At 43.7% G+C, this 18,369-nt stretch overlaps 2 protein-coding genes across 2 annotated transcripts; both read left to right on the forward strand.

Moving 5' to 3' along the window:
• Nucleotides 1-8,025: 8,025 nt before the first annotated feature.
• Nucleotides 8,026-10,642, forward strand: slc18a3a (solute carrier family 18 member 3a). The gene has a single exon (XM_076018490.1). It carries the CDS (start codon nt 8,621-8,623, stop codon nt 10,172-10,174), a length of 1,554 nt encoding a protein of 517 aa, XP_075874605.1. The 5' UTR covers nt 8,026-8,620; the 3' UTR covers nt 10,175-10,642.
• Nucleotides 10,643-11,602: 960 nt separating this feature from the next.
• Nucleotides 11,603-18,264, forward strand: chata (choline O-acetyltransferase a). Its single transcript, XM_076018488.1, has 15 exons — nt 11,603-11,741; nt 12,051-12,150; nt 12,452-12,643; nt 12,821-12,939; nt 13,479-13,532; nt 13,611-13,791; nt 14,213-14,390; nt 14,470-14,639; nt 15,117-15,217; nt 15,585-15,713; nt 15,800-15,922; nt 16,007-16,148; nt 16,292-16,354; nt 16,452-16,589; nt 17,005-18,264. Exons 2-15 carry the CDS (start codon nt 12,103-12,105, stop codon nt 17,395-17,397), a joined length of 2,031 nt encoding a protein of 676 aa, XP_075874603.1. The 5' UTR covers nt 11,603-11,741; nt 12,051-12,102; the 3' UTR covers nt 17,398-18,264.
• The last annotated feature ends 105 nt before the right edge of the window (nt 18,265-18,369 follow it).

Raw genomic sequence — 18,369 nt, forward strand, 5'->3', positions numbered from 1 at the left:
TCTTCATTTTTGACTCCAAAAATGTTCAAATGTCATTGTGTCAAAAACAAACAGATTGTTGCAACACTCTGTCTTAACTTTGGCGTAATCCGACAAAATTGTAATTTACAGGAAAACAAAACAAAATAATTAAATCAGCAAGATAGACATCTTCTAAGGTGAAAAATAATTAACTTGTCCACAGGGTTCTAACACCTTTTTTTCACTTTTCTCTATTTTTTTCCCACACCACTGGCCACTGACAAAGTTTCTCTTCGCAACGACAGCTTTTTCCACCGAAGCATTCTTGCGTTTTTGTTCAAATTTCTTAGAGATCAGATAAATAAAGGACAGAGGCGGGTTCTTTTATATATGTCTTTTTTATATGTCTTTTATATGTCTTTTATAGGTCTAAAAGAGAAGATGAAGAGGCTTAAAAAAAAAAAAAAAGTACTTGAGACCGAGCCTACAATCTGAACGTCCACCGCGTAAATGAATAAATAGCTTAAGTGTAAAGTTCTTGGAAATCCTTCAAGATTAGTTAGTGGAGAACATCTGGCCTCCATATGTTAGTCATCTGGATGAAAGTCATCCTACACAATCCTGTCCTGTCCAGACAGATTTGATGGAGTTGTTGGTGTAATGTGTAGTGCTGTGAACTTGCTGTATCACAAAGATACTTGAAGTGTTTAATTTATACATTCCCGCAGAGTGATTGGTTTAAACCCCATTGGAAGTACCCACGTGTGTATCGTTAATAAAGAATTCCAACAATCTGACTGTTTATTTTGTCTTTGTTATTCCCTTCAAAAAATATCAAACATATAGATTAAAGTGGTGTTAAAGGTTTTTTTTAATATACATATTAAAAGCAAATTGTTTGTCTTTCACCAGACTTTCTCATTTTACCATAAAGATCTTATTTCAATATTACTCGCTCACATTTGTTGGACTAATAAGTTCTCAGTATTACATAACATTGCACGAAATTTACTGAGAATTTATTGCAACAAATAAACAATCAAACCGTGAATAAATTTATTAATAACAGAAGCCATTGTTGAGTCACCCAACAGTATTTGTGTTCATCACTGGCCCAAATAGACACCCGCCTAGCGCAACAAAGATGATGTCGAGAGCTCAACACCACACAATGGAAGTCGTCTGCTCAGCGTTACTAAACAGATTATTTGACAACAGCCTGGCAGTGGAGGGGAGATGTTGTGCAATTACATAGTAATGACACGTGCAATGCGACAGCCCTCTCCCACAAGTCATTGCTAAGGTCTCCAGTTTATTGTAGCTAATTTGATCACCTGCAGATAAAACAGGAATTACTTGAGAGTTCAGATGTTTGTAAAAAATTCTTGAAACATGTTTTAACTGCTGGTCTGTCATGTAGCAACACTGCATAGTTACCACTGGATTGCAGGTGTTGAAGCCTTTAGCAGAGGCTGGTGCCTGCGGTGCAATAAATGATGATGTCCTCTCCAGCTGAGTTTATGTAAGGCCGCTATGATTTTGACGTCACAGATGATTTTCACAGATTAATTATTTCATACTGGCCAGAGGTTTATGTCAGCTTGCCACTGGATTACATTAGTTTGAATCCAAATGTGTGGCAGGAGACCAGAGTGTGCGTGGCTGTGTTTTATTTTCTCTCTCTCTCTCTCTCTCTCTCTCTCTCTCTCTCTCTCTCTCTCTCTCTCTCTCTCTCTCTCTCTCTCTCTCTCTCTCTCTCTCTCTCTCTCTTACTCTCTCTCTCTCTTTCTCTCTCTCTCTCTCTCTCTCTCCCCTCCCAACCCACCCCGCCAGCTTTCCCCTCTCTTACAATCAAACATATTCAGGTACTTACGAGTTCACGGGGGATTATGCCTGGTCGACCAGTGAAGTTTTCAAATGGGCTTTTTGAGAGGATTACACGTCAACAGACGGCAACACGGGTGCAGCCAAAAGCAGAGCAAACAGAGTGAGGACCATTTTGGAGAGCTGAGGCAGAGAGAAAGTTCTGTTATTGAATGTTTCATTGTGTCAAAGTGGGGAGTTTTCATCCCAGTGCTGCCATAGTGTCTAAATGATTCAAATAAATTCATTTTTATGAGGATGAATGAATGAATCGAGGCTTTATTTCAAACGTGTGAGTAGAACAAATACAAATAAGTCTTAAAAAAAAACGAAATAACAAATGAAAACACTTAAATCAACCAAGAACAAATAGAAATTATATTAACATAACATGTTTAAAAAGGAGTAGGGAGAAGCATTTGCTTATTTAATCCCATCCCTTCTCCACATTATGATCATAACTGTTTTTTTTTCCCACATACAGTGAACCAATGGCAATAACAGGAGAATAAATACAATAAACAACCATGTAAAGGGAGGGATTAGGTTGTTTTTTTCACCCTGCTGGCCAGTAAACACTCTGTCAGCATGATTTGGCATTTGTACAGGACACATAAACACAAACAGTGGAACCCAGACCAGGCTGAAATAATTGATTTGACCCAACGGTGCTCCGCGGAAACATTCTGCTCAATTTCGAGCTGGTTGATCTTCTGTCATCTTGGGCGTTGGTCCGTCTCCACAGAACAACTTGGTTCGCCAATTTGAATATTTTCACAAGACACATCTTGATCCAATGAGGAGCCAAACAAAGGCGTGTTTCAACGCCGCTTCAAAACCTTCCGGACGGGCAGCAGAGAATTTGTTGGTTTTTTTGCAGAGCATGATTTTGCCAAAGCGTGGCCAGCTCCTCTGAATCATCATCTTGACTCTAATCTGATGACAGACACCTCTCAGATTAACCTCAGTCTGTAAGCGCAGGGTGAACGGTCAGTCAGCTGCGGCAGATCAACACCCTCTATTGACGATGACTATCAAGGGACCGCGGTTATATAATCCCGACACTGCAAGACTACACACGCACGCACACACTCGCACGTACACACACAACAAATCAATGTAATGCTGGACACAGCTGCTCTTCCAACCAATTCATTGAACCGCAGCAATTACTCCATTCACCCAAAGCAGGGATCGATTGATACAAACGGACATGTGACTATACTGTGAGCACACCAAAACTGTACACCAACAACCAGACACGCAGGCAACAAGCCACATAACAAAAAAAAATAACATATTTGTTTGGAAGAAACTGTATTTTTACAGGATTAGTGTTTCAGTTTAATCTGGATTAAAGGGGAGATGTGCGTCACTGCTCTTTAGAAATCACTGTTTTAATTCATTCAAGCGCTCAGTTTGACCAGTGTGTGATGCACAGCAGCATGTGATTATTTCACACTGTCCGCGCACACACACACACACACACACAAAGAAAGAGAGGTGAGAGATGATGTCAGTTTCTGTTGCTGCTGTATAATTATGATGCGTCATCGTGCCATGGCACCAAAGATGCCCTGCAGCCTGATTGGATCTTGGAGGCGTTTGCTAAAATGCTGCCCACAGTGCGTTCAGACGCAGGCCTCGGTCAAAGCCTGCTGCGTCCCGCCTGCCTTTATTAAATGAATGGGTTTTACACATGTGGTAATGATGCTGTTAATCCATTCAGCCACACAGATTATCCTGTCAATCACGGCCTCTATAGATGTGATTGTGAATTGCTCGTGGATGTGCAGATGCGTTGTGCTGCTGAGTTTTCATAAAGGGAAGTTATGTAAACAAAGGGTCGTATATTTAATAATCCTGAAAAGCAATGCATTTGTCTGGCGTCAGTCAATGTTTCATTTATTTCATTGATGTTGTGAGTTATTAATAATAGCCAGCAGCAATGTCTGCCCTGTTGAGCTTGTGTCTCACACACACACATATGCTGTTTTTAGCATGCAAACACGACTTTACTCTGTATGTATATATACATATGTATATATAAGTCAAATGTTGCTTTTAAATGAAAAGTTTCTGTTCTTGAATTGAAATAGCCTTTTGCAAAATGACAGCTTTAAAGTGATTTCGCTTTACGAAAAATACAATTCACTGCTTGTGGAGAAGATGCATTTTAATGTAACATATCTTAAGTTGACAGTTGAACTGTTATGTCATGTAATAATAACTCAGGAGTTTTATTTAACTATACGTTACAAATATTAAAGCTCTTGTTTGAGGACTGAAGTAATCCAAAGCTCTTCAGTCCTCATGGGCATGAGATTGTTCTCATTGTGAAAGCCCATAAAAGGAAAAACACAATTGACTCTGGGATTTTTGAAACTGTATAGTTGCTCTATCCATTCCAGTTCTGTGTCATGCAAAATTCACTTTAGGGTTGTTTCCTAACAGTATGAGCCTTTAGCCCAGGGGTGGGCAAACTTTTTGACTGGTGGGCCACAATGGGTTCTACAATTTGACAGAGGGGGCCGGAGTAGGAGCAGATGGATGGAGTGCTTTGATGACTTTTTTGCCCACTCTTGCTCTATAGCCTCTGCAGGGATGAGAAAAAAAACATACTTTATTTACATTTTTGATTTGCTACACTTCAGTTTCCCTTCACTGGTCTCTATTTTTCCTCCAGTTTATTAAATGTACTGTGGAGACGGTGGCGAAAGCTAAAGTTCTGAAAACGTTTTTTTTTGTTTGTTTGTTTTGAGATAGCTCACTAAAAGAACTGAATTTTAATCAAGTGAAGATGTCGCATTACTAAGGGAATGCATGTGCCAAGTTGCCAAAGTTGTGGAAGCAACACGTGCTGTGATCAGTCTGTCTGCACCCATCCAACACTGTCATCTCTCTCAGCCACTTTGCCTTTGTTGTGTATTTAAAAAATGTAAAAAATACTTGCTCCATTTTTTTTTAGCCCTTATTTTTACTTGCATTCCTGAATTTTCCCCCTTTCACCTCTATTCTTGTCTTCACAGGCAAATGTAGAAAAAGCACTTGTGTAACAGTGCTGCTCTTTAGTACATCTGACTTTTATTTACTTGAACTGATGCTTCTTTTCTGTGTCATCATTCGGTCATTGTGGTAGTCGGGCTTTCATTAAAATCAGAGTTTGATACAATTGTGAACTTTGATCATCCAATGAAGGAAACTTTTTTTTTTTTTTTTTTTTTTTTTTTCTGTTGTCAATGTAGCTGCGTATTCAAAAATATAATTTCCTTCTGTATTCACCCTGGTTCCAGAGTTATTTTTATACTTGGCCGAGCAGTGGTTTGGGGATTTGATGTGACGGTTAGAAACTAATACTTTGGCAACTACACTAGATTATGTGGTGATCTTGAATGTTCTGAGCTACTTTCAAATCAGATCAGAGCAAAATCACAGGGGAAACAGCAAAAGGGGGGAAAAAATAAAAAAGAGTTGATCCTCCGACACAGCCAATCCAGTTATGAGGACGGGGCTAACTCTGCCGTCAGCCACATCCAAGAGGACACTGGACCACAAACAGATGTTTGGATGTTTTTCTCCAAAGACGGGACATGCCTGCACCCTGACCGCTGCAGTGTTTTGCTGTGACTAGCGTGTCTCGCTGTCCCTGCATGACTGTGCACGTCAGATGGAAGTGGTGTGCAGAATTCTCCAGGGTGAGCGAGGGTCCGGCTCAAAGTTCCAGCCTTCATGACTTGGCTTAAGCTTCCAGTCACAGTATGTTCACAGTGGGGAAATACATGTGATTGTCGACGCTGTTCTCTCATACGACTGTGACGTAACATTTTGTCTAAAAATAAAACAAACAATAATTTAAAGCCCCTTTTTGGTCAGATTCCAAACATCTATTAGCAGATTTAACTGGCCCACGTCAAACCTGGGCTCCAAAGGTGCAGCATGGACATGTTCAGTTCCAATCTGAATCAATCTAAACTCAAAATGACAATTTTACATTTTTATTCTTGATTCTGTCTTTAACGTGATGATGAACATTTGGGAAATATTGGTGACAGGGCCAAAGCCTACCTGTATGTTGCACAACTGATGGCATTTGCATGTTATGTACTTGCTGTTTAGGGCTAAGTGACTAGAATTTCATGGCATGTGAACGGAAAGATTTATTTGTGATGACATATTTTCTAAAGCTGTTTAGACCTTTGTGGATCTGATATAATCTGTTGAATCAGTTTTCATTTGGATGTCATTTTAAGTTTTATTTATTTTTGTTAAATAGGCTGGAAGCCATCCACATCTTCTTGCTTGAATAAATTGAACACATCTCTTTTCATTTTTTGCTTGATCAAACAATATCGTTAGTCATGCAACAGCCAGACTGGCTTTTCCTTCTCATTGTGCAGTACTTTGGTTTCCCCCTTGTGGCAAAGTGGAAACATACCTCAAAGGAGAGGATGACGATTATTTTGATTTGTTCCAAGATATATATCATCTTATGAATACCCCTAAACGATTTTGACGTCCATATAATGTTATTGTTTAGCTCTCTAAAAGCTATAAACAGAGGTTGTCATTCTTCTCTGTGTTGTAGATCTCTGGTGTTGCCACAGTTTTGCCATCGCTGTCTGTCTGTAAGTCTGTAAATTTGTAAATTCAGGTCTACAGTGAGTTGGAATGCAAAATTAAACAATGCTCCACACTTGGCGCAGCTAACGTGAATTCATTTATATTGTGAAGAAAATCCCCTTGTGGTGGCTATGTACAGTATATATGGAGATATACCGACATCTACTGGCTGTACAAAGATGTGCAGGCATGTGACTTCCAGACAACAAACGGAATATTCTTTGACTCATAATTAAAGCAGCGTGACTGAAACCATAAATGAAACAAACAAATTTTTCGAGCTGCATTTCCAAAAGGACCAGTAACGAGGCGAGCAGCGGTCAGCCAGTCCACAATTTAGATGAAATCTGTTGCGCTTCCTAAATCACTCCTCATACTGACCACGAGATGGCAGCATTGCTCCATTATGTGTCAAATCACCGTTATGTGGAATTTCTCAAAGCCTGACAAGTTTTAAATATCAAGTTAGAGTTCGTAAGAAGATGGAAGAAAATCTGGTTAAACCAATTAAATAAACAAATAAATAGACAAAAACGAATTTTTCCTTCAGGACAGATAAAAATGTGTATAAAAGACTAAAAGATTCAAAAACAAATACTTTGGTAATAATACTTGTGTTATTATCGGAATTCTAGCGTCCCTCTACGAGTCCTCGCACACAGCAGTAATATTGTTTAACCGGTAGATGGCGTCCTCCAGCTTTATCTATCCACACGTCTCGTCTCATCTTGATAAACGGCAAAACAAATAGCTGATGATGAAACTATTTTTTGCATGTAAGTGGGGCTTTAAGTGAAACGACATAAGAATACGAATAAAACACATTTGCTTTGAGTTTTTTTTTTTTGTTTGTTTGTTTGTTTGTTTGTTTTGTTTTTTGCATCCTTATTTTTACAATTCAAAGGAGGAGGATCGGTGGAAAATCAAGTTCGATTGTGGATTGTTACTAATCCAAAATCGGAGATCCAATGCCTTTATAGACGTCAGTTCAGATGACGCCTCTATCATCAACTAGGGTTTTTTCTGGGGAAATAGGTACTATTTAACACACATTCAACACCAGTGGCCACGCATCCATTTTTTCTTGTTTTTTTTTATTTTTATTTTTATTTATTTTTTCGGTTTTGTTTAAATGTGCTTTTTATGACTAATTTGCTCTCGTCTCTGTCGCAGGTCAAAGAAGTATAAAGCTTTAACCCCTCGCCTAAAGCCGCGTCTCCTGCGGAGCTGTCCGCCGAAGCGTGGTGCTGAATCCGACGTATTCGCCAGCCAGAGTTTCGAACTCAACACATGACCAACTCACTCGCTGAACTCAACTGAGTTCACCCCACTAAAAGAGAAGTGTTTTGCAACTGATTTAGCGGGATGAGAGGGTCTGAGAACAGACCGCATCCTCAGCTGCGACTCGGAGTCACGGAGCGGTCAGCGGCGCGCACTCCGGCATCTGTAGCTGATTAGCATACGAGATGTGGAGAGCAGCGGGGCCGTGCGTCACAGCTATCAGCGAAAATGAGGAGAGGGAGGTGGGCGGAGGGGGAGGGAGTTTGTGGTGGGGTGAGGGGGGGAACCCACTTGAGTCAACAAACTGCGGCGTGCGTCCCCCTCCGCGGTCGACAAAAAGCAGTCTGACTTGATGAGGAGCGATGACTTAGCCGGCGGCGTTACAGGTGACCGGAGACAGGCTGCGAGCGCCGGGGATCCAGCGGGACAGGACAAGAGAGGAGAAGAGAGGAGAGGGGGGACGGAAGGCAGAAGCAGCCGGTGCACCGATGGGGACCGCGGCGGCGACGGCGTTGTGAGTTGAGGGTGAAATCCCAAACCAAAAAAAAAAAAAAGAAAAGGGAAGGAAAAGAAAAAACTGAGAGCGCAGTGACCGAGAGCAGCGCGTCACCCGAATGACGGGATATGAGACAATGAAGCAACTAGGGACGCCGGAGATAAAACCAGTCCGGATCACGGAAGTGCGATGACGAATGGCGCGAGGAACGGGGAGGTAAAGCAGAGGAAAGTTGTTTGCTCGTTAGAGTAGAGCTCCTGGTGCTGCTGGAGGATAGGGGTGGGAAAACTGAATAGGAAGCAGAGCAGATGTGTCACGCGTGCGTATAAATCAATCAACAAGGAAGCTGATTTCCTTTTGTTCGTTTACCATAAATTAAAAAGTCTTGAGATTGAGAACATGGAGCCGGAGGGAACCACGGAGGGACAAGCCGCTAATTTGGCTCAGTCCGCCGTCTCCAAACTGTCCCAGATGGGCGAAAGAACTAAACAACTGGGCAACGTCATCCAAAACCCAGACCGGCAAAAGCGGATTATTCTAGTGATCGTATGCACTGCACTTTTATTAGACAACATGCTTTACATGGTGATTGTGCCAATCATACCCGACTACCTTGAAGGGCTACAGAAGGCGGCGGATAAAGCTGAAGCCGGCGCGCACCACAGCAACTTGACCAACAGCACCGCGCACAAGGACAAGGAGAACTTCGGCGTGCAGATCGGCGTGCTCTTCGCCTCCAAGGCCATCGTGCAGCTGCTGGTCAACCCGCTCAGCGGCACCTTCATAGACCGGGTGGGCTATGACATCCCCCTCTTCATCGGCCTCAACGTCATGTTCCTGTCCACGCTCATCTTCGCCTTCGCCGACAACTACGCCACGCTCTTCCTGGCGCGCAGCATGCAGGGTCTCGGCTCGGCTTTTGCCGACACCTCGGGCATCGCCCTGATCGCAGACCGTTACACGGAGGAGACGGAGAGGAGCAAAGCGCTGGGCATCGCCCTGGCCTTCATCTCCTTCGGGAGCCTCGTGGCGCCCCCCTTTGGCGGCGTGCTCTACGAGTTCGTGGGGAGGCGCGTGCCCTTCCTGATCCTGGCCTGCATCTGCCTCTTCGACGGCGTGCTGTGCCTCACCGTGCTCAAGCCCTTCTCCAACCGCGAGCGGGAGAACATGCCCGTGGGCACCCCCATATACAAGCTGATGATCGACCCCTACATCGCCGTCGTGGCGGGCGCGCTCATCATCTGCAACATCCCGCTGGCCTTCCTCGAGCCCACCATCGCCAGCTGGATGGAGGAGACCATGCACTCCAGCCAGTGGGAGATCGGCATGACGTGGTTTCCCGCCTTCTTCCCGCACGTGCTGGGCGTGTACCTCACCGTCAAACTGGCCGGCAAGTACCCCCACCTGCAGTGGTTCTACGGGGCCATAGGCATGGTCTTCATCGGGGCGAGCTCGTGCACGGTGCCCGCCTGCAAGAACTTCGGCCAGCTCATGATCCCGCTGTGCGGAATCTGCTTCGGCATCGCCTTCGTGGACACGGCGCTCCTGCCCACGCTGGCCTTCCTGGTGGACGTGCGACACGTGTCGGTGTACGGTAGCGTGTACGCCATCGCGGACATCTCCTACTGCGTGGCCTACGCCATGGGGCCCGTGGCGGCCGGGAAGATAGTGCACGACCTGGGCTTCGTGCAGCTCAACTTGGGCATGGGCCTCGCCAACATGCTTTACGCGCCGGCGCTGCTCCTGCTGAAGAACGTGACGCAGATGAAGCCCTCGTTCTCGCGCAACCTGCTGCTGGAGGACGGCCCGAGCGGACTGTACGACACGATCAAGATGGAGCATCGCGAGAAGAAGAGGAAGGGCCTGTGCACGACGATCGACGAGAACGGCATCGAGACCTTCGCGCAGCGGTCGTTTTCCGAGGAGGAATCCTCAGGTGGAGAGTACGCGTAAAAGACCTTAAACTGAGTGTAAAACTAAAATGAAGAAAAGAAGTGCCAATGTAGAGTTGTGTGCATCCCATCCGATTGAATCAATTACATAACAAGATTATGATTGTGTATGATGATGAAGTATGTATTGCCTGGAGACAGTTCCTCCGGGATTGTTCAAATTAATTAGCTTCAAGCTTCATTTTTGCAGTGGAAGGGCGCGCGCTGGCGGGTTTTTCTTTCCTTTGCTCATCATAAAGTGAGAATATTGTGGACAATTTGTTGAGAAAAAATGTGCATTCATTAAAATACTTATCAGAAACTGACTCATAGCCTATTCAGGGATTATGTGTACATGTATTTTTGACAAACTGAACTGTTGTATTGTAAATGCGTCTTAACACTGTAACTCTGTGTCCATTTCGCCGCTGCACTTAATATGCAAACCTGTGCGCCACACGCCAGTGTTAAAAAGAGATGACGTGGACTGACAATTCGTGATTTTGGTTGCAGATTAAGTTTGATAGTGTAAAGGGGCCGTGTGTGTGTGTGTGTGTGTGTGTGTGTGTGTGTGTGTGTGTGTGTGTGTGTGTGTGTGTGTGTGTGTGTGAAACGGTGTATCTCTGGAATGCGTAGCCTCGTTGTATGATCTGCGACTGTACATACATGTATATTCATGTAGATAATTAAATAAATATTATGTGAATTGAAACGGAGTTTGGGAGGATTTATTTCGTTGACTAAAGCCACGAAAGACACTTATATTTGAAATATTACACAACTGCAAAATCAGAGTCATAACTCTCTAGAACATTGTAAAGTTAAAATATTAATTTCAGGAATTCAGATTGCATACATTATAAAGGACATACTAATGTAATATGTTCTTCCCTTGATCATATAAAAGCTATATATACAAGGAGAGAAATATACGGCCCACATTGATTTATCTGAGTTGATATATTTTATTCAATAATTTTTAAATGAGTGCAAAACAACAGAAGGCATGTTTTTTTCTTTTGCCGAAAATTAGACTTTTATACAATTCAGAAGAAAGTTTATGGAGCTTTAAGTACTAAAATAATTTTATGAGTTGTTGTGTTTTTGATAAAAGCTTCTGAAATTAATTAAAACATTTTTATTTTACATGCCTCGCACATCATATAAAACACAAATCGCACATTTGGGCAAAGAAACTGATTCAATGCGAGCCCCCCACACTGCGTTCATCCAAAGAAACCCTCAAGACGAAGTCTGTCCTCTTGTTCACCGGAAAGGTGCGTGTGCGCGAATCCGAGGCGTCGCATGTCGACGTCTAAATAAGATGCGCCGAAGATGTGAAGCCCTGAACGAACTTCTCGGCGAATGGCGGCACTTCTGGGAGGAGCCTGGCTTCCAGGAGGGTGAGATACCCGCTCAGCATCTCTCCTGAGCCAGCCAGGGACTCTGCGTCGCCTTGTTGGGGATTGGAAGATGCTTGGTTTTTTTTTTATGATGGACTAAAAGTACGTGAAAGATTTCGCAAGGAGCGGTTTGGGTCTAAATGGATAAACTGACATTATGGACGAGTTGGACTGTTTCTGTCTCTGGTGAGTAAGACCTAAGTGATTTATGACTTTCCTTTATTACAGATGTATTTACTTAAGACAGCTGTGAGAGTGTTATTACAGCTTAATAATACAAAATGTGCATTTTTGTGTCATGATTTGAGGGCGCAGCATTTACGGAGGCATATTTTTTGTTCCTGTCATATGAAAGAGTGCATTTGTTATTTATATTTAGTATTGCGAATTTATCTCAAATGTGGGCTAAATGATGTTTGAACGAGTGATTATACGGCGGATTTGTTTAGATTGTTGAAATTGACGTTGATACAATTATTTTATTTTTGGACACAGACTTTGTCTCAGAGTGAATCAACCTGCTTGACTGCCGCTCAGCACCGTCACCATGCCAGTTCTGGAACAACAGCCGTCCAAAGATTTGGGAGCCGCAGATGTAAAAATAATAATAATAATAATAATAATAAATCTTTAACTAAAATGTTTGATTTTTTTTTTTTTTTAATAAAGACAATGATATGTTTAAATTGAATTAAAATGTTTCTTCCAAAATAAAAATTTAAGAATTCTTGATTGTTAATTACAATTCGTCAATTTATCCTATACATGTAGAGTTTTTGATAAACTGCTGCTTTGCTGCTTTGCTTTGTTAAGAGGGCACGGAAACTTTTATAGAAGCGTCTTGTGATATTGTGTCGATGTTGTTGTAACTTTGTTATAACTGCCACCCTGCCCAGGGTCTTCCCAAGTTGCCGCTTCCCACCCTAAAAGACACGCTGGACACGTACCTGAGGTGCATGAAGCACCTGCTCACAGAGGAGCAGTTCAGCAAGACCCAAAAAGCAGTCAAGGAGTTTGGTGCCCCTGGAGGCGTGGGGGAGCTACTGCAGAGCAAACTGGTGGAGAGAAGGGAGAAGCAGGCAAACTGGGTGAATAAATCACTGCACAGCATCTACTCAAACAAAACATCTTGTTAACACTTGTTACTTTTACCTTTTTCTGGTTGAACCGTTTCCAAAGTTCTCATTAGAGGGACTGAGATTTCAAAGTGATGACCAGCCTGACCTGGTCTAATCATGACAACCGTTCTCTCCTCCTGATGGCAGGTCTACAACTACTGGCTGAACGACATGTATCTGAACAACAGACTGGCACTGCCCGTGAACTCCAGTCCTGCCATGGTGTTCCCGCAGCAGAACTTCAGGGCTCCCATCGACTCTTTGAGGTACGAGACACTGAACAACCAACACAAGTCATGAGTCATGATAGTATGGTACAAGAGGACAGGACAGATGCATGCATCTGGTGTTTCATGATAGCAAGCAGTGCCAGCTTTGGGGGGAAAATGATTTGAGACGTCTATTACTTTTGATTATTGTAAAAAGACATGAGAAATTACAGTAAAATACATATTAATTACTCAGTGAAAGGCTTTAATCGATGGCTGCAAATTGAACACTTCCTTGCTACGCACTGACAGATGGGGGTCATTACCCGCCGCACCTTGAGGGCTTAGAGGCCAGGCGAGGAGGTTAATACACAAAGAAGGTAGTGGTTTGGTTAACTGCTTATTGATCAAGGACTAGGCCTTAACCCAAGGATTTACACATATGATTTTACACAGTTACGAGGGGGGGAATGATACACAAACAAGGCCAGAGAATTATTGCTCAGCAATCACAAGGTGTTTAAAAGGGTGACTGTGAAATCTCTGTGTTGTTCAGGAGTTTCCACAAGTTTGTTTTGTTCATTTGGCTTTTTCAGGTTTGCAGCACATCTAATATCTGGAGTTCTGGAGTACAAGACTCTACTTGATGGGTGAGAACAGTAAAACGAGGAGTTGAGGAGAGAGCAAATAAACAAAGAAGGTTGATGGTCTCATATGTCCATGTCAAGACGTGCACTGCCGATGGACTACGCTCGGGGTCAGCTGGCTGGAACCCCCATGTGTATGGAGCAGTACTACCGCCTGTTCACTTCCTACCGTCTACCAGGGCCTGAGAGGGACACACTGGTGGCCCAGGAGAGCAGTGTGATGCCCGAACCTGAACACATCATCGTGGCTTGTAAAAACCAGGTCAGACGGAGCGAAAAGCATCTCAAGTTGCCCCAGATTAGCCTCTTCTGGAGATTTGGAGCATGAGATCTGGTGAAATACATCAAGGAAAGTGGTTGGACAAACTGGCTTGACAAAAGCATCCTGAATTAGCTTTATTTTAGAAAATGCGCTGGTTTGGCATACAATATTTTGGGCAATATCTAAAGTTAGAAAACAACATATTGTAAAAACCTATTTGTAATGCACAAATAAGACGCAAAAACAGCCTCAGCTACATTGTACTATAATGTAGAAAGTGAGTAAGAGCCACACACGTTCCACATGATGAACAACAAGAACTCTACACGTTTCGATGTCCAATACGAAACACCAACTACTTCACCAAACACCAATGTTAGCGTTCTGAAAAAGCTTGAGTCCGTTTTTAACCTTTGTCCAGTTCTTTGTCCTGGATGTCGTGATCAACTTCCGCCGCCTGAACGAAAGAGACCTGCTGACTCAGCTGGACAAGATCAGCAGGATGGCTGCCAGCGAAGACGAACAGCTGTCACCCATCGGCATCCTGACCTCTGATGGGCGGAGCGAGTGGGCTGAGGCCCGCCGCGTGCTCATGAGAGGTGCGGGGCTCGAAAACAAACACTCCAGTGCCAGCGAAGCATTGCAACGATCACAAACTTGTGTAAATACTTCCTCTAGAGTCGACAAACAGAGATTCTCTGGACATGATCGAGCGCTGCTTGTGTCTGGTCTGTCTCGATGACGCCACGGGACCCGAGCTGGGCGACACCACGCGGGCCATGACGATGCTGCATGGCGGGGGCGCGGCCAAGAATGGGGCCAACCGTTGGTACGACAAACCCATGCAGGTTGGTGAGCACGGCGGGTTTGAAAGGATGGAGCGAACGATCGGCTCTGGTTGGTCAGGACAGATGCTGTGCAGTGGGACTGAAACATCTTGACTGATGTTCAGAACTGGAAAAAAAAAATCATGTTTTTTTTTTACTTCATGCAGTCCCGGAGGAAGTCATTTCAAAGTTGGAAAGTTCTGGTAGAAGAGGTTTAAAGTGAGCGCTGGCCAATCAGGATTTTTTTTGTGTTGTCTTGATAAGGAATTCAGATTACTTAAAGAATAATGAGTCGTGGAATTAATATTCAGAGGCAAATTGTAAAGTTTCAGTGCTATTATTTTAATTATCATTTATTAGATTAATAATTTAAGACGAATGATTGGCTCATTATTAATGGCACTGCAAAATGGGTTGCTGATACAACGGCGACTGAATGAGAAGTCAATCTGCAAGAGTCAACTTGTCCAACTCAAGAATAATGTTCGACTGTGTCAGTTCATCATAGGAGCGGACGGCTGCTGCGGAGTCGCGTGCGAACACTCGCCTTTCGAAGGGATCGTCCTCGTGCAGTGCACAGAGTATCTTCTCAAATACATGTAAGGGGCAAAACTTCACCAAGATTCCCAATTGGTAGTTTTGCATATGTATATCAGCTCTAGAATCTTTGGCACCAACTAGCATGCAGATGTGCTACTGGAGCTTGAGGGACCTGTTTCTTCACAGATGATCACTGATGTAAAAATAAAATCTAAACTGAAAAACAATCCTTAAAATACTCCTGTGTTTGGACTGCAATGATGTTTAGTGTTATCCTAATGGCAAACATATCAATGTCAAAGTGAGGCAACCTCATTGGCATCGCCATGTGGCTCCACTGCATCTATGTTACATTTCTTGGCATACGATTAGAAAATCCGCACAAGACCAACAGACTGACAGCGAGTTTCCCCCGTGTCAAATCAGGATTGGCAGCCCGTCCAAGCTGGTCAGGGCCGCGAGCGTGAGCGAGCTGCCGGCACCTCGGCGGCTGCGCTGGAAATGCACGCCAGAGATTCACAGGCTCCTGGCTGCCTCCGCCGACAAACTGCAGAGGTCTGGTTTCACTCAGCCGCTTTACGATGACATGAACGCACGAACGACCTCTGTTCTCTCCGTTGACTCCAACCTCATCACGGCAGGCTGGTGAAAAACCTGGACATCCTGGTCCACAAGTTCAGCGAATACGGAAAGGAGTTCATCAAAAAGCAGAAAATGAGTCCGGACGCCTACATCCAGGTGGCGCTACAGTTGGGCTACTACCGGTGAGTTTTGTAGGATTCGCGAAGATGTGAAATGACACCCAAAGCTCTGGTCTCACTAACTTGCCTTCTTGCCGGCTGCCCCAGATGTCACGGCAGACCGGTGTCCACCTACGAGAGCGCTTCCATACGGCGCTTCCAGCAAGGCAGAGTGGACAACATCCGCTCGGCCACGCCGGAGGCGCTGGCCTTCGTCAAGGCCATGACAGAGGGGAAGGCGAGCACAAGTGTAAGCCATTTTAATTGAAAAAAAAAAAAAAAAAATCACAGTAAAAACTTCGGCAAAGCATTCCAACATACGACACTTGTGCTGCCTGATACTGAAGAGAACCTTCAAAGAGTGCTGTCCATAAGATCTGCTTGCTCCACCAGGACACAGAGAAGATGGAGATGCTACGAGGCGCCATAGCCGCGCAGACGAAATACACGATTCTGGTGATACAATCTCATCAGTATTTCTGTGACAGTTTTCTTTGAAAGCATTGCGAGAACATAAAGTCATCATCAAGGCAAACGTGCATGTCCTTTTCAGGCTATCACAGGGATGGCGATAGACAATCACCTGCTCGGGCTGCGTGAGGTCGCACAGGAGCTGAAGATGGAGAAGCCTGAAATATTCAAAGACGACGCATATCTCATAAGCAATCAGTTTATCCTCTCTACAAGTCAGGTAAAGTCCTCACCAGCTAACCTGAGACACCATTAGCTTGCTGTCAGGGCACAACTACTCTTTTGAAATTGTGCCAAATAATCCCAACTGTTTAAAGTCTGTAAATACACACATACTCACACAAGTGTTTTCTTTTCAGTTGTTTTTATAAATTTTAGACATTTTGTAGATAAGAAGACATTTTTGGCTTACAAAATATTTCAGAAAAGTAATGTAATTGTTACTTGATAAAGTAATTATGATATAATAACAATTTTTGCCAGAGTAATCCCGATACATTACTCTGTTACTGAAAAAAAAAGTGGTTTAATTACAGTGGTGGCTTACTTAGGAATAGATTACTCGCCAACACTTGTCCTAAACATTTTGAACAAACATTCAAATGTGCTGACGACGTCGTCTCTCCTCCTCTCAGGTTCCGACCACCGTCGAGATGTTCTGCTGCTACGGACCCGTGCTTCCCAATGGGTACGGGGCGTGCTACAACCCCCAGTCAGACTACATCCTCTTCTCAGTGTCCAGCTTCCACGAGAGCCCGGAGACACACTCGGCAGAATTTATCAAGTGTCTGGCGCAGGGGCTGGTGGACATGAGGGATCTGTGCAATAAAAGCAACTCCCACTCGGCCGCGCAGCGACCGGGTCAGATGCAGGAGACGCACACGCAGACAGACACAAACTGGCAGAACAAAGCGGCTCAGAGACCGGCAGACGTGCCCCAAGCTCTCCAAACGACGCCCCAGATACTGCTGAAGGGGCCCGACCAGGATAAAGTGGAAGCTCAGACCCAGACCTCAACGCAAGGATAGGGCGAAGGACTGAGAGCAAGTCATAGAAACTAGTGGAAACAGTGGTTTAAAATGTGTGTTTTGGTGTAGCAACAACTGTATTATATATTCATGAAGTCTACACTGTGACCGACACACAGTACTATACTAAGATGTTTTATTGTGTGCTGTCCTGTGCATGGACATGCTATGTGAGAGTAGTTATAGAAGGCTATGTAGTGTAAAGGAATGTATGAAAATGTCTATTCAAATAGCCCAGAAATGGATCATTTATCAAGCCGGATATTAGCCAGATTTTAGCTTTTAACTGTTGTTTTGCACTAAATTGAGGCGATTCGTCCAAAGACGCCTGGAAATGAGAGGATCCGTCCTTCCTGTTTAGCACATCTGCTTCTTTGAAGCCTGCCCCGTCAGGCTGACGAGTGAAAAACACGACTTGAGAGCCTCACTGTGTGTCAACTTGCAAGGTGCATGCCGCTATCTTGTGTTTCTGAAGATTATAGCGCAACCACGATCTTCTATGCAAACCTACCTGTGTGCTTCTGTGTCTGTTCTCCCGTCAGAACGTGGTTACGCGTGTGAACTAAAGACGAGACGATAGTCCATGTGCAGAGACGTGTGCTGTGCTCGTGTTCATAGGTAACACATTGGAAGAGACGCCGTTTAGTTTACCGATCTGAGTTGTGTATTTGTAAATCTATAGACAGAATATATTGATGATTAATTTATTTATTTTTGTATGAAATTATGTTACAGGGTATTTATGTCACATCAGTGCGCGGAACTTATGAACATGAGGTGAACACTGTGTTAACAGCTGTCTTGTACTTAGACTCCAGCTAATGCAAAGACACTAAAATAAAAAAACTAAATGTGAGGACAGTGTGGTTGCCTATATTGCGTGTTGTTTTATCATATATACACAATCCATATAAATAATTAAATATAAATAAACAACCAAGGGAACTTACTTTAATTTTAATATTGTCACGG

The sequence above is a fragment of the Nelusetta ayraudi genome, unplaced genomic scaffold, assembly GCF_046127955.1.
Source record: "Nelusetta ayraudi isolate G7.1 ecotype Tasmania unplaced genomic scaffold, CSIRO-AGI_Nayr_v1 ptg000008l, whole genome shotgun sequence".
NCBI classification, from domain to species: domain Eukaryota; kingdom Metazoa; phylum Chordata; class Actinopteri; order Tetraodontiformes; family Monacanthidae; genus Nelusetta; species Nelusetta ayraudi.

Coding starts and splice junctions, on each gene's coding strand:
- slc18a3a (XM_076018490.1), top strand. CDS start 8,621: ATGGAGCCGGAGGGAACCACGGAGGGACAAGCCGCTAATTTGGCTCAG.
- chata (XM_076018488.1), top strand. CDS start 12,103: ATGCCAGTTCTGGAACAACAGCCGTCCAAAGATTTGGGAGCCGCAGAT. Junction 15,218..15,584: donor GAGTATCTTCTCAAATACAT/GTAAGGGGCAAA, acceptor GTGTCAAATCAG/GATTGGCAGCCCGTCCAAGC. Junction 16,355..16,451: donor AGACGAAATACACGATTCTG/GTGATACAATCT, acceptor TGTCCTTTTCAG/GCTATCACAGGGATGGCGAT.